At 44.5% G+C, this 14801-nt stretch overlaps 1 protein-coding gene across 1 annotated transcript in view; it reads left to right on the top strand.

Moving 5' to 3' along the window:
- Positions 1-10078, top strand: part of T265_03671 (hypothetical protein) — a gene marked incomplete at both ends in the record, with an annotated part of 55060 nt that extends 44982 nt beyond the window's left edge. The window contains 2 exons of the mRNA XM_009168213.1: positions 5287-5379; positions 9784-10078. Coding sequence (XP_009166477.1) covers positions 5287-5379; positions 9784-10078 — 388 coding nt within the window. The remainder of the gene's footprint in view (positions 1-5286; positions 5380-9783) is intronic.
- Positions 10079-14801: the final 4723 nt, after the last annotated feature.

Below are 14801 nucleotides of genomic sequence, written 5' to 3'. Positions count from 1 at the left end.
CGGGAAATGCAAATGCATTACCATTCCTACGGAACAAGTCGCCACATGTCCCAACCCCCAACCTGGAGGGCCAGGAGACTGTGTTCGCCAGATCTCTAACCATTGACCACCCTGGTGTGAGAGACTCTGTGAGTGTCGCGGGGACCCCCGCCAGTACAGCTCAATGGGTCGATGAGGTCCACAAACCGTCACACCATGGTAAGGTCCAGTCTTTTTGTGACGGTTCAGTTATAACGATATCCAGATATCGCGCTACACTCCATAGACAGAACACACTACACATCAGGTAACTGCAAATCGTTCGATAACCCACGACTGGATTCACCCGTACAATTCAGGCTCACCAGGAAGGCGGATCCCTCGAGTTTCAACCAACCTTATGCGTTACCCAGTTCATTTACTCCTCAAATATTTCAACTGCCGTCCAGATTTGGCGATGGATATGAGGATGAAATTAGCCCATCAACTAATTGTCAAAGTGGCAACCGTCGAAAAATCTGTACAAAGTGACTTGAAACACACTGTGATTGATGCTCACAGTGCGATATCGCGATTACTGTTCCGACTGAAACATGAGGCGGTCTCTCTGCAGCAAATTTAGTTGAAGAATATCACAAGCGAGAGATTCCTTTGGGTTTCAGGTGAGTTTCCTTGAAAACCGGCTCGATATGCGAATGAGTATACCTGTCGAATTTCATGCGATTAAGGTTCAAGTAGAACATGAGGCTGGGGGAACGCAGAGACTTTGTCTAGCAGACTAGCGTGGTCCGTCGGTTGATTTTCGAGCACTTTATTAGTAGTATGTTGTATCTAGTCGGTGTACTGCAATATCTTGCATGTCACGCCTAATGCAACATGGGGTGGCTTTGTGGTGCACATTCATTTAAGCTGGTATTAAGTTTCACAGCCTTCCGTTGAAACCAACTTGGTGTTCAGATGCGTTTTTGGCGAGTTCCTTGCAATTCATAAAAATACGCATTTGTATCCAATTGCTAAGTCCGAAGAAGGGCGAATTCGGCCGTGGATTACCAAAAGTTTTTACAGCCACCTCCCATGTCGGGGAGTAATATTCCTGACCGAATAACATTGATAAAAAGTTCACTTCATTACTCCAAACTCTGCTGATAACGCTTTCCAGTTTGTTATGCGGGTTTTTCTTGCGAACATCAAGGATCAAATCCTTGCATATTTACTTCCTCGTCTTTCCTTTCAAGCATTCGTTCAATTTATCCGTAAGACGCTTCTCATAAATGAAACTACTTATAAGTCTACTGAAATTAGACTGCGATATCTCGAATATCGTACCAACTGAAACATGAGGCGGCTTTTGTGCAGCGCATTCAGTTGCAAAATACCATAAACGAGAGATTCGGCTGAGTCTCCCTTGAAAATCAAATTGAGTTGTAATTTCTACTTCTGCTTCTGTTATGAGGACTTTTTCAGCGTGTTCACATGGCAACCTCCTTTACCAGAAAGTTTGACAGTGAATAGTAATTGATGTTTCGTCCTGTCAGTGAAGCAAATCTGCGTTAAATAGCCGAGAAGCACTTTGCAGCTGTTTCCTCTCCCGAAACTCCGAAACAGAGGTTTGAACCCGCGATCTTTCGGTCATTGTTCGAACACTTGACCGTTCGACAGTGATTAGCTTTCACTTAGCCCCGTTGCTTGAGCAAACTTCACTTGAGAATACAACAGCTGGTGCAGATGCGTAAAGCCATATTGAGGACAACCGGCCAGGTAGTGCCTGTCTAGCCTTTGGGAACGAAACATAGTTTAGCCGATCTCTTGTTTTGCCGGCGCTTAGCCATCCAGTATCATGCATTCATCGACGCTGAATGGGGGCCCATTTCCTCGGAGGGGAAAAGCGAGCCCGGTTCAGCGGGAGTTTATTCTCCTTGGGAACATCTGTTGTATGTTTCAGCAATGAATTTCGAAGTAAACATGGTCAGCGGGTGTTCACCGGTTAGCAGCAAAAGAAAACACATAAATGTGTTTCACACCACAACCAGTTTCCAGTCCAGAAGAGGACGGGTAACAAACTAACATTTGAATCGACGTAATACTCTACTGATTAGGTTGCTGAGACTACTTCGACAGCCCACGATCGGTTTTGCCCCTCTTGGGGCCCGTCAAGTAGGCGCAACTAGGCCCGAGTTTCTGCCCCTCTTGGGGCCCATCAAGTAGGCGCAAGTAGGCCCGAGTTTCCGTCCAACTTATGTTCTACTTGGACCCAAATTGCACGAACTTAGCGAACTACACTCATTTGCAAGCCAATTTGGCCATTGGACCTGAAACCCAGCTGAATCTCTCGTACATGACGCTTTTAAAAACATGAGTGTAGAATACTTCGACGTATTCAGGAAAGCTCACTGAGTGACGCGCAAAATCACAAGCCAGGAATTGTGGATTCTTGAGATTTATCAAAAGATACGTTACTACATTTATAAAATACGCAATAAAACGGGTACAAACCTCAAATTATGGGGGTTCCCGTCTAAACCGTTGCACAAAGTAGTGCAAGTCCAAAGAAAGCCCGAATAAGATTACAAATCGATCTTAGTTTGCCACATACGTCTGAGTACAACACGTGGTAACACAAAATGGTCAAAAAGCGCGCATAAAGAATGGCTGACCAAACTGGTTCGACAAGTCAAGGGTTAAAAGTTCATGAGAGATTACAAATGCATCATATCAAGTCTATGAGATAGACGCAGTAAACAGCAGGCTCAGACAAGGAAAGAGTTTGACCGGGGGAAAGGAAGTACTGTGAGTATATTTCCGTAACATGTGGATCAATAATTTATCATCCGTTTAGAAGGCTTCCATGGATTGTCAGCGAACAGCCAAACGAAAGATTAAAAAAAACAGTGTACAGCGTGACCGTGGACTTTGTTTGAGGAAACCCATCTAAGCGATTAACTACGTCCGACAAAATAACGCCAGTTCCGCAACAGTGGTTTTTCAAATTTTGCCTGGATAAAAACTAGATTTGAATGAACCGCGTGAAAATACCTCTTGCCTTGACAGAAAAACAAAAATTTTAGATCTCCTGTTGCGGTATTCTCTTTTGGTCATCTTTTTCTGGAACGTGAGCGGAATTGATTCCGCTTGTACCATGGAGCATACCATTCGCCCTTCATATCAAGAGTAATGTTAACTTTTCATGCTGAATACATGTCACTTTCTTTGTGCGGAAGCGCCGGATGCAAGATATTTACACTTTGTTTGAACTGGTACAGCACAAATCCGTTCTTACTCCCAGATGCTGACAGCCGATACTTGGAAAAGTCGGCTGCCGGAATTTGATGACCCGGTCGGATTGTTTACTTTAAATGAAATGAAACAAACGGAGTCAACTCTGCCCTTTTGTCAGAGATCAGTGATAAGCGGTCACAAGAATCCAGTAGGATTATGGTGATAGCAAGGACGCACCTGGTTTTGAATGAGCTTTAGTCTGGACTCTTTTTTGCAGAAAACATCCACGAGACCAATCGAAGGAGCTTTTCCAGATAAGCTCCGCCAAAGTATTAGCCCCCACCACCCAAAAAAGACTAGAAAAGAGAGGATATGAAATTTGTACTATTAGTTTTTATTGAAGAGGGTGAAATTGAGACATGTCATTAATAATTTGCATGAAAAGGTCCGTTTTCCGGTACCTTTGCCTCCAAACGAACTCACACAGGTAGCTGTTCACTAGAGATCCGTGTATGCCGCATTGACGTTTATTCTGCATTTTGTAGACTTGCCAAAGAGATTCAGCGGTTTGTGTGAGCTCCACAAAGTTTTCGGTGTGATTAACCGTTTCATGACTATGATTCATGCCAATCGTCGTTTCAATTCCTTGGTATGATGTCCACACATCGGAGAAGGTGATTGAGCCGGGAGCGATGCAGGCCTGGATTGTGTCCATCAAAGTGGCCGCAGTTCGATCTGGCACTTCACACATGAACACCTCCTTAGCTTCCCAATTGATCCCTCGGAAGATCCACTGCTGGGAGGGACTCACCCTGTGTGGTTTTTACGGCTTGATGCTAGCGTTTCATCGATCTCGACGTGTAGACCTGGGCCACCGATAACTGTTGGTGTCTGCACAAGCCACCAGGCGCAAACTTCGCGAAGGAAATTCTTCCAAAGAACAGCGATCGTGTGGCTAATAGATCACTACTCTGATCAGAATTTGATTTTCGCCAAATGTTTGGACCAGCAATAAATGAATAGAATTGCTGTCCTAAACTCTATCCTTGACAGCTACAGCCAAGTTCCCTTTCGGAGACCGACACTGACACTGTCGGGCATTACACCTCTACCTGTCAGAGACACTTGACAGTGTCATCAGGTGGCGACTGTTGCATAAACGTTCATTCAGTGGCCTTGAAAAAGACACATTGCCGTCTCCTTGTCATGAACGAGAGTTGAATTTGTCAGAAAGTTCATTCGAGGTTTTACGTCCGAACGGAGATAATGGTTTTGCACAAAATGAGCCTAGATGCAGATAAGAAATTGTCCACATCAAAAATAGGTGAGGGTTATGTGCCTACATTAAATTGGAACTGGCAAAAAGTGGCGGGGCTTAACTTTTCGCACATGTGCTTGGTCCGATCTAATAGATGCGAATGTTACTACGTAGGATGTCGTAACCTGCCGCCTACTTTGTCGCTAACTGCAAATGAGTTCCTCGCTAACACTGGTGTAATTTGCGAATGCACTTGTTCGGAAGATCTTAGGTGAAAATTTTCCACAAAGCCGAATATCAGCTTCCCGTAGCACAAGAGTTCAGAGTGGTGGAAGCAGAGTGGTGACTAGCCCTTGAAGTGGGACTGTTGTCATGCTGTTGAAGGTGATGATGATGAGTAACACAAGAGAAAATAAACCAAACATATGACAGGACAACTTTACATGATTACTTTTTTTCTCGACAGAACTGGTTTGTCTACCACAAGCTGTGTTATCCCAATGTTCGATGGAGCCTGTTCAACAGTGGATACCTTGCAATGTTCACCTTGGATTTTCACATTGCCTCCTTGTTTTCCTAGTTTGGAACACTATTTCTTTTTTGTCTACATATCTAAACCCTTATAATTCGTCGTTCGGGAGTCTGAGACCCCTAACTTTTGTTATGCAGACTGAGTTGAGTCGCGGCCAGCACCAGCTGCCTATATATCATCCTATGAAGAACGCCGGCCACAACCGATCACGTGCACTGTGGGTCACAACTGTCTGGCCGTCTCCATCTGACTTGATAAATACGGGCCACCGTTTGTATATAACTCTAGGATTCCCTCCTAGGTATGCACAGGACGCATTGATTTCAGTTGGTGGCGCATGCGTCTTGGCTCGAACCGCATGTGCGTGCAAACGGGAGATTCAGCTGGGTTTCAGGTGAGTCTCTCAAAAAACCAGATTAGTTTGCAAATAAGTGTATATATGCTGCCTTAGCGCAATTTGGGTTGAAGTTGAACATAAGGTTGACGGAAGCTCGTAGCCTGCGCCTACCTGATGAGCCCCGAAAACAGCGAAACCGGTCGTTTGCTGTCGGCGAATTTTCAGCAACATTATGGGTAGTGCATTACAAACTGGTTCAGTTCCTCAGGACAACTAGGAACTTCTATTCATTTTCGATCATTCATCAATCGATTTCGTTGAACAAATTTGTCAAGACGAAATACACTGCTCATAAGATTGGTGAGTGCCCGCCCGGGGGTTCGCCCTTCCTCTGAGGCCTCATCAAGTAAGCTCAGTCCCTGAGTCTCCATCAACCTCATGTTATACTTGAACTAGGTTGTACGAAGTTCGTCAGGTACACTCATTTCCGCATTATTTCACCGGGAAACTTACCTGAATCGTGGTTTATAGAATTCTCCAAATGAATTCTGCTGCACGAAGACCGTCTCAGCTCTCAGTTTGTACGATATAGTTGGTACGATATAGTTGGTACGATATAGTTGGTACGATATAGTTGGTACGATATAGTTGGTACGATATAGTTGGTACGATATAGTTGGTACGATATAGTTGGTACGATATAGTTGGTACGATATAGTTGGTACGATATAGTTGGTACGATATAGTTGGTACGATATAGTTGGTACGATATAGTTGGTACGATATAGTTGGTACGATGTAGTTTTCTGACGGAACACACTACTCATTAAAGTCAAGGAAAACATTCAAAGCACAGGACCGATTTCGTTCACTTTTTTCTTCTCCACTCTACAGCTCCCATAGATTGAACCAAAATTTATCCTAATAACGTTGCAGATATTCGTCTGTCTTCTAGAAGGATTTCGAGTGTTGAAGCGTTGGAAACTTACATTATTTTTTTCGCCAGGATATATAAAGCAGATTTTAACCCGTCAAATTACATTTTTCTGGAGTAAATCATCTGTTTCAAGACTTTGATTGGCTGCTCCACAAACCTCTGGAAGCCATGTCTGAAAGCCCGTCCTTGACATGCTACAATCCTGTGAGTAAAAATTCGGTCATTTTTAGTATAAATTAAACTGTGCTCCAAAAAAATACTAGACACAATAGTGCTCCAAACTCGAGAATAGATACACTTGGTGGCGCTTGGAATCCAGTCATAGCAAATAGAGTTCACGCAAACTTTTGATCTGTCGACTTTGCCAGACCTCCTGTACCGTTTTTTGTTCGTAAAAAGGCGAATTTTAATATTTGTAGGCCAGCTAAAACCAGTCAACAAAGATTTGTTCTTTAGCGCTTTTATTTCAGCAGTCTTCGGCAAAAGGTTCCAGCGTCTCGTATCCATCCACCATGGCTAGTAGCACACGACCTCTGAAAAAAAACACATGGGGGGCAATGTGTAGCCACGCAATCGTCACGTAAGGCGTTATTACGTTGACAGTTAGATTTTGACCCATCATTATGCCCGTCAGCCCTTCGCCCTCGTGAAGTGCATGTTCAACTGAAAGAAGCCCCTGATATCCGTCAAAACTAAAAGCATCTGGGTCACGATGATCAGATTTAACTGTACTGTTGAAAGTGATCTGCGCTTCGTTGTCACATGACCACCAATAGCAGCATGCCACCCGTTATGAAAGGCTTCATTGTTTTAAGCCCCAGTCAACTTTTATCACCTTCTCCAAGTTCCAACTTCATGGGTGTTGTCAAAGAAGTTGGCTAAAATCTTGGCCTTTATTTCCCATCCAAATATTTGAGCCACCAGCTCCAGAATGAGCAAACATCCAGCAGTAGCGAGTTGACGAGCTCGCTGGCCTAATAAAGAATCGATATACAGTCAGAAAACAGTTTCGTCCACTTTGTCCACCAATTATGACATATATTCGCTGCACCAGTGACTGGCTAAACAATGGCTTAGAATGGCACTTGATGGCGTCAATGCGGAAGGGCAGTTATTGGATCACAGCCACGTGAATGACACAGGGACAGGAACTCGCAGATGCAACGCGCTGTTTGTTGTGAGAGTTCATCGGACGTCCGGACGTCAGGATCCCATTGAATTAGCAGGATAGATTTCCCCAATTTAGCAGTTTTATTACCTGTGGGGTTTCAGCTGCTTCAAAATACACCATTTCGCTGCCCATGCACACGTTTTCACACTAACCCGACCGAGGGTACCAGCATCCACAGTTTTTCGTAAAGATTTGTCACAATAATGGCTGTCATAGGAAGACTTTTCAATATTGTCCCGTTGTTTGCAATACACTCACTTTTCTCCACATAATGGCCAAGTGGACAAACGTCTTCAGCAGAAGCCCTTCAAATTAGCATACGTAGCATACTGCTCATGAGTAACCAGAAACCGAGAGTGGTGACGTTGGACAAATTTCGTGAAGAAAACCAGAAGGGTACTCAGGGAACAAACAAATCTGACGGAACTACAACTTGGCCATTTTAGAAAGCTGGAAGAAAATTTTAAAAAATACATAAATGAACTCAGTACTCCAAGATGAGTGCAGGTACAGAAAAACGGTAAGTACTCACCAGCAAACGGTGTCACTATCCAGCACAATCGGAATATGAAAGTGTGCTGAGAGCCATGTTGTACAATATATATATAATAATATAGTAATATAGTGCAGTACAATCAAGAAGAACCTCTCCGGCAATTTGCTGGTGTTTCTGTCTTGATTATTCTTTTCTATTGAGAAACAGACAGTACTCGGTTTTACTAATCACATATTGATTTCGAAACAGTTTTTTGCACAAAGAGGAGCCAACCTTCAGGCCTGGGTTTTCGAAAAAATTTGGAAAAAATCGATAGATTAATGGCTGAGCAACGTTTTGCATTTGACACAAAAGCTTCGTCAGGCTGAATTGCTAGGACACGAGGTTGGTCGAGATTTAAGGCGAGAGGAAAACCAATCAGCTAAGTAAAGCTAAATATCGATTAGGTGTCAGCCAAGAGATTTTATGTGTTAGGGTGGGTCACCAAGTGTTAAGTTGATGGGAAACTTACATGGATTTGGGTCTAGTTCTTCCAGTTCGGTTCATGAGAGTAGCTCTCTTGAAGGTCATCTGCGCCTTTCGTCCGTCTGTGTGGATCAGCTAGTGTTACGTTAGTTGTACAGGGGAGAGGGATTCTGTTAGCTTTAGTCGGGTTTGGATTCTACGTATACCACACAGCGTCACCTGTCAACTTGGCATATCTATGACCGTCCTGCATAAGCTCGCCAGTTCCCGACGCCGTCGTCAGCTAGCCAATCGGATACCAGTCAACCGAAAGCAGATCCGCCTAACTAACTGCGCCGCCAACCAGACGCTATACCACCAAAGACGGTGAGATGCAGCGTCTGTTGTATTCTGTGGGTCAAAGGTAACTGCGGCCTACCGCCGGACGCCGAACAGTATTGCAAACAGGTGCTCTTAGCCCCAAAACATGCGGATAGCCGGCCAAGTCACGGAGTACTACCAACCGAATGGAGCTTGATCGAGCCAATTACAGGAGAGGAAGACGGTCGTACGATCCAGGTTATAGGCAATTAGTTCCCAAGCCTGGATAAGCTCACGCCGGTTCAATGCTAACGTGCTCTCTGGCCTTTCTACTTACACTTATTGCCTGGGGGTTGACCCTCACATCTGTGTCGAGCCCTTATTACTCTAGTTCCGAAGGTCCCAAATCCAACTTCACCAGATCACCTGAGACCGATCTCCGTGTCATCCACTCTTGTTTGTTGCTTCCATAAGGTGTTTGTTGATCGCTTGAGTCGTAGATTGCAACTGCCGTCACTCTAGTTTGCATTTCTGCATCAAGACGGCTGTTTGGAAGCCACATCGCTGTTGCATGCCCTGCCTCGTCACTCTTCAGCGACTGCTTCTAACCTCAGCCTGGCGTTTGTTAATATCTCGAAAGCGTTTGATTCGGTTTCGCATGACACAATCGTCAGATCAGCTGAGGCGTTTGAAGCACCATCACCTCTAGTTCGATACATCGCACAGTCCTATGAGAATGCCGTAGCAGTTTTCCCCAGTTCCGAAGTTCACTGACACGGAGGTGTGAGGCGAGGGGATCCACTCTCTCCATCATTATTCATTATGGCAATGGATGAGGTTCTTGGATTTTCGATGCCGCAACTGGGATACCAGTTCCATGACACCTTAGTAGATGGTTCACCTTTGCTGACGACTGGGTCGTGTGTGCAGAAAGTCAGACATGCCTTAAAGAGAAGCTTGAAGCTACTGTGGTCGAGTTGGGAAGAGCTGGCATGAAAATAAACGCCCGGAAGACGAAAGTGATGGTTATTTGTGGGGACGGGGAACATCGGGCAACAGCAGTCTTAGTCGAACCATTTTGCTTCACCTAAGAACTCATCACTCCTCTGGGTCCGACAGACACCGTAACATATTTGGGCATCCACTTAAGATTCAAGGGGAAAATGGTTATCAACCACCGACAGCACATGCTCAAACTGCTCGAAGAAGTGACGCGTGCCCCATTGAATCCACATCAAAGAATGGAGGTTACGAGGAATTCCCTGATACTGAGGCTGACATATTCGCTAGTGCTATGCCAAGTCCACCGGAACACGCTCAAAAGATTGGACAAACTACATCAGGCAATCTATTCGTGGCTGGATACGTCTACCGAAGGACACCCTGATCAGCTAATTCCATACCCAAGTCTGAGTGCAACAATCCCGATGCAGCAGAGAGTATATATGGAAAACTCTTTCTATTCAACGCTGAGTACGACGCAATGTGGTCAACGATTCCGCATTTGGTAAGATTGTTTAGGATCTCAGCCCTCCGATCCGAGTTCACGATGCTTGTGGCTAATTGGGGTCTCACAACAGCGTTGACGGTCGTGGTTTACAACAGTTGTTCGCTTCGGCTCTTTCTAATCGATGGCTCGTATTTCCAGAACGAGTGTTTCCTGGGATATTCATCCGGGATATTTATCCAGTTCCGATGCAATCTTCTCAGGCCAAGATTTACAAACGCTTGGCATGGTCATGGTGGCCAGACGATCTTATGTCGTGGAAACTGTGGCCAACCGGAGAGTTTGGTGCATATTTTGCAGTCCTGCTGGATCATGCATGACGCCAGATGTGCTCATCATGATCGGGTTGCAAGAGAACCAGCTAAACGTCTCCGCTGCCTGGGATACACCGTCTTCGAGGAGTTGAAGGCACCTACTTTGAGGTCCTTCATCAAACTTGACCCAATTGCTGTTCGAGATCGTCGAGCAACTGTATTAGTCGTCAGCATAGTCTTGGATGGGCGCGGAGTGGCTGTGTGGAGTGGAAAGAAGCAGAGGTGTGCAGCTGATGAATGTTACCTCGCCATAATCTCAGGCAATCGGTTGTGATATCGACTTTTTGGTCCACCAACCGATTATCACCTCTTATCGACGGATCTGCTTTCCTCAATCCGCCAGGGCGGTTATTGGATTCAGACTTCCTTAGGTCACAGTCAGTAACTTGTGTTTGCTTGACACAATAGGCTCTCTGCGTACTAACGACACTTTTATGCGTGGTACATGGCGTTGAATGTACATTCTTGCCACTGAATCTCACACCAGGCCCAGTATAATGGACACTTTGTGCCTGATGTACGAGTCTTGACTGTGTTAGCGCTTACCGCGCCTTACAGAGCATTCAGCATTGTTTGTTTTTTCTCTGGTAGTTTGTCTTTACACGCGTGTTTCCATGCTAAAAATTCTTACATACGTTGGGATTCATCTTATCCGACTGGAGCTGTTGGTGGTATGACTTCGAATGAGACGTTTCTCTCTCTCTTTTATCTCATATCCTCCTGTAACCCTTTCACATTTATCGCTTGCATTCACTTTTTATGTCTATGACCATGCTCTTCAAAGATAAAAGGCAGCTCGGCTTATTTATGACCACCCTACATAAGGGCGCCAGTTCAACACCTTCAATTCTATCCACACTATGATGCTTGGTAAGTTCCAACGCCTCGACTATCAACCGCTGTGGTGTGAATCCTAGTCCACTTTTCCAGATCTACTCTATATCCTGTGTCTAATTCATATACCGCCATCGCTCAGGCTTTGGCTAGCGCTTGATATTCTTCCGCGCTCTTTGGTGGTTTCTTGCTCCTCATCGTATGCTCACCAGGCCTAGTCCGTGTTATAGGGTCTGTTGAGGTCGAAGAATCGACTACTCAGAGCAGATTCTCACACTGGTTTGTTTTTGACAAAAGACTCCACCAAACCCAGCTGAATCTCTCTTTTATGATGATCCGCTTCAAGCAGAGCATAAATTTGGCGGAAACTGATTAATACGAGTAGGAAAGGCAAAACCGGCTGTGGTTAGTTTTGAGTAACCCTAATGAGTAGTGTGTTACACCTAATAGCTTGCTTTTTTCATCATTTTACTCTGGATTGTAGAGGAATAGGTGGGACCAAGGATCTGCAGTAGAAAGTTTACCCTGCCAGTGGGGCCAGTCTATGTTTAAAGGCAAAGAAGCACCGTACAGTTGTTTCATCCTTGTTGGGAACTATCCGAAGGAGACTTTCGAATCCACGCTCGATCACGAGTAGTTGGATTGGCGGTGTAATTAGCTCTCACAAGACATGGCGCTGCTTCTTACTGAGTCATCGATCAGCGATGCCTGTTAAAAATCTACGCTTCACACTCGTTCAGCAAAATCAGTCTTGACTTGGACAGAAAAAGGGCTAAGAACATTCTTTGGAACAGTTTTACATGTGGCTTGAACTGTGGCCTGAGCTACTCATCTGATACAACCAGCAGATATTTATCCCGTAGCTAAAACTTTGGGACAGCCAGGGAAGTCAACATATGGTCCGCTGTAGTCGCAAAATTGCACAGGACACAAGCAAGCTCTCAATAGATATAAAGCTCATAAGCAAATTTTACTAGAGTAAAAACTCGCAATCCCCTGAATCGCACATCCTTTCAGTGAAAAGCTCTCGATGGGAAATCGAGAAACGTCTTCTAGTTTAATAAACTCAGACGAATAAATCACATGTGTAGTTGTGAGCCAGACTAAACCTAACCGAAATGAGAAAATGGTATTATGTAACCATCAGCAAAACAGCTGATTTCTCACACGCACGAGGACGCCCAACACCCTCCCTCACACAAACACACACACCAGGGTAGTATTCACGAGTGAGAGGTTGGGGCAACATCTGGCGACGGGGTGTGGGGGAGTATTGTAGTCACACTAGTGCTGAAGATTAACGAGCTGTTTCTACAACACAGTTTTCTCCGATTGTCCAGTTCCATTGTAACATGAACTGAAAGACTTGAGAACAAATAGCCAAATGCGAATTTCATGAAAATTCTTCAATATCTTACGCTTTAAATTGTTTCAGTTCATACTGACTGAAATCAAGTAAACTATATGAATGAATACGAAAAAGTTTGTAAGCGTTTTCACTGATACCGGTGAAAAAAGAAGGCCTTCGCTGCGGAGTTATTTATTAGAAAACGCCAAGAGAACAGTTACAGACTATTGGACAGGGAAGCAAAACTCTCATGTGCATCTTGTTTACAAAACTGAATATCCATCTTCTCCTTGAACGCGTCTTCCTGAACTTTCCTGGATATTCATTGACTGTTACTCAAATGCAAGCAAATGCTACAAAGCGGCTCCATAAATTCCGTAATAGATTTCCCTTTTCAAGAGACGCGGAGTTGATTTACGAGAAAACATACTACTCACACGTCTCCTCAGTAGTATCCCCCGTTAAACCGGTATCATTCAAATTCACATCACTGTCATTGGGAAGGTTGTCCTTATGTCCTGAAGTAATTGATCCGCGGTCAAGCACTGGACTCGAGTAAAATTTTCATTCCTATACCAAGCTGAAGCTGAGGCTGGGTTCAAATAGACCTTCTTGTTTAAGACACTCGGTACCCAACACTGTTTTTCAAAGTAACCCTTTAGTTTAGTAGTAATATGGAGATATCGATTTAATTTCGTCGATAGCTCAGTGTAAACTTTACCTGAATGAAGGTCCACATGGTAGGTGAAATCGTTCAGCTGTAACATTCTTTCGGTGTCTAACGGCCACGCCAACCGAGGGAAGCCCGAGGGCTGGGATACTGCCAGGTTGCCCAAACCCAGACAGGAGCAATGAAGGTACCCGGTTTGGGTTTAAACCACGGACCTTCCGGTCAGTAAATTCGCGCTTTAACCATTTGGTCCATTTCGCCCCCGGTAGGTGAAACCTCTGAGTTCCAACGCTTGGAAGCTAAATCACAGAAACTATGAATGAATAAAGTTGTACAACAAAGTGGTTCAAACTTTGGGTTAAAACAGACACAAGATAAATTTATTGATCGAATTGATTGAGGACAGGTAAATCTTCTGTCGAATGCAGGGCGAGAAAGTTGTGGACTGCAGGCGGGCGCTGAACGATGCCATGTATTACTTAAGAGCAATGTATATTGAGAGCACATTTATGTAAACGGAGTGCCTTGTATAAAACCTCCACATCCGGACTGGCCAAAAGCGAAGTACACTCGAAAAAATGATTACTGCATGGAAGGCGCATCTTTAAACGTCTTTTAATTATCTGTCGAACGTAGATCCGGAACCCCTCATCTAGTGAACACTTAGGCCTGGCTTCCGAGGGCGATTACTGAAGCTAGCACGTGAAATCTGTCAGAGATGGTGGAACTCCTGTCCAAACTGAGTTGACAAACAGTCGAAGAATAAGCGAAACACACTCATTTGCAAACAAATTTGATGTTGCGAGACTCACCTGAAACCAAGCGGAATTTCTCGTTTGTGATCCAGACAACTGAATGTACTGCACCAGGCCGTCTCATGTTTTAGGCGGTACAATATTCAAGATATCGCGAAACATGTACACAGCTAATGAACTACTCACAATGTTGCTGAAAATTCGTCGACAGCCCACGATTGGTTTCGCCCTTCTCGGGGCTCATCAGGTAGGCGCAGTTTCCGAATTTTCGTCAACCTTATTCTCTACTTGAACCTTAATTGCGCGAAATTAGAGAACTGCACTCATTTGCAAACAAATTTGGTTTTGCGAGAGACTCACTTCGAACACAGTAAAATCTCTCGTTCATGAATTTGAGTGTATTTTGCCAATTTCGTGCAATTTGGTTTCAAGCAGAACATAAGGTTGACGAAAACTCGCGGTGTGCGCTTGTATGATGAGCCCCAAGATGGGCGAACCCGGTTGTTGCTTGTCCAAGAGTTTTCAGCAACCTCATGAGTAGTGTATTGTGTCCATGCATGTATCGTAAAATCTCGATATCGTACCAACTGAAACATGAAGCGGCCTGGTGCAGCAATGCAGTTGCTTAAAAACATCATAAACGAGGAATTCGGCTGAGTTCCAAGTGGGTCTCCCATCAAAG

This window comes from Opisthorchis viverrini (genome assembly GCF_000715545.1).
Source record: "Opisthorchis viverrini unplaced genomic scaffold opera_v5_53, whole genome shotgun sequence".
Taxonomy (NCBI): Eukaryota; Metazoa; Platyhelminthes; class Trematoda; order Opisthorchiida; family Opisthorchiidae; genus Opisthorchis; species Opisthorchis viverrini.
This window is presented reverse-complemented; position numbering and strand designations above follow the sequence as displayed.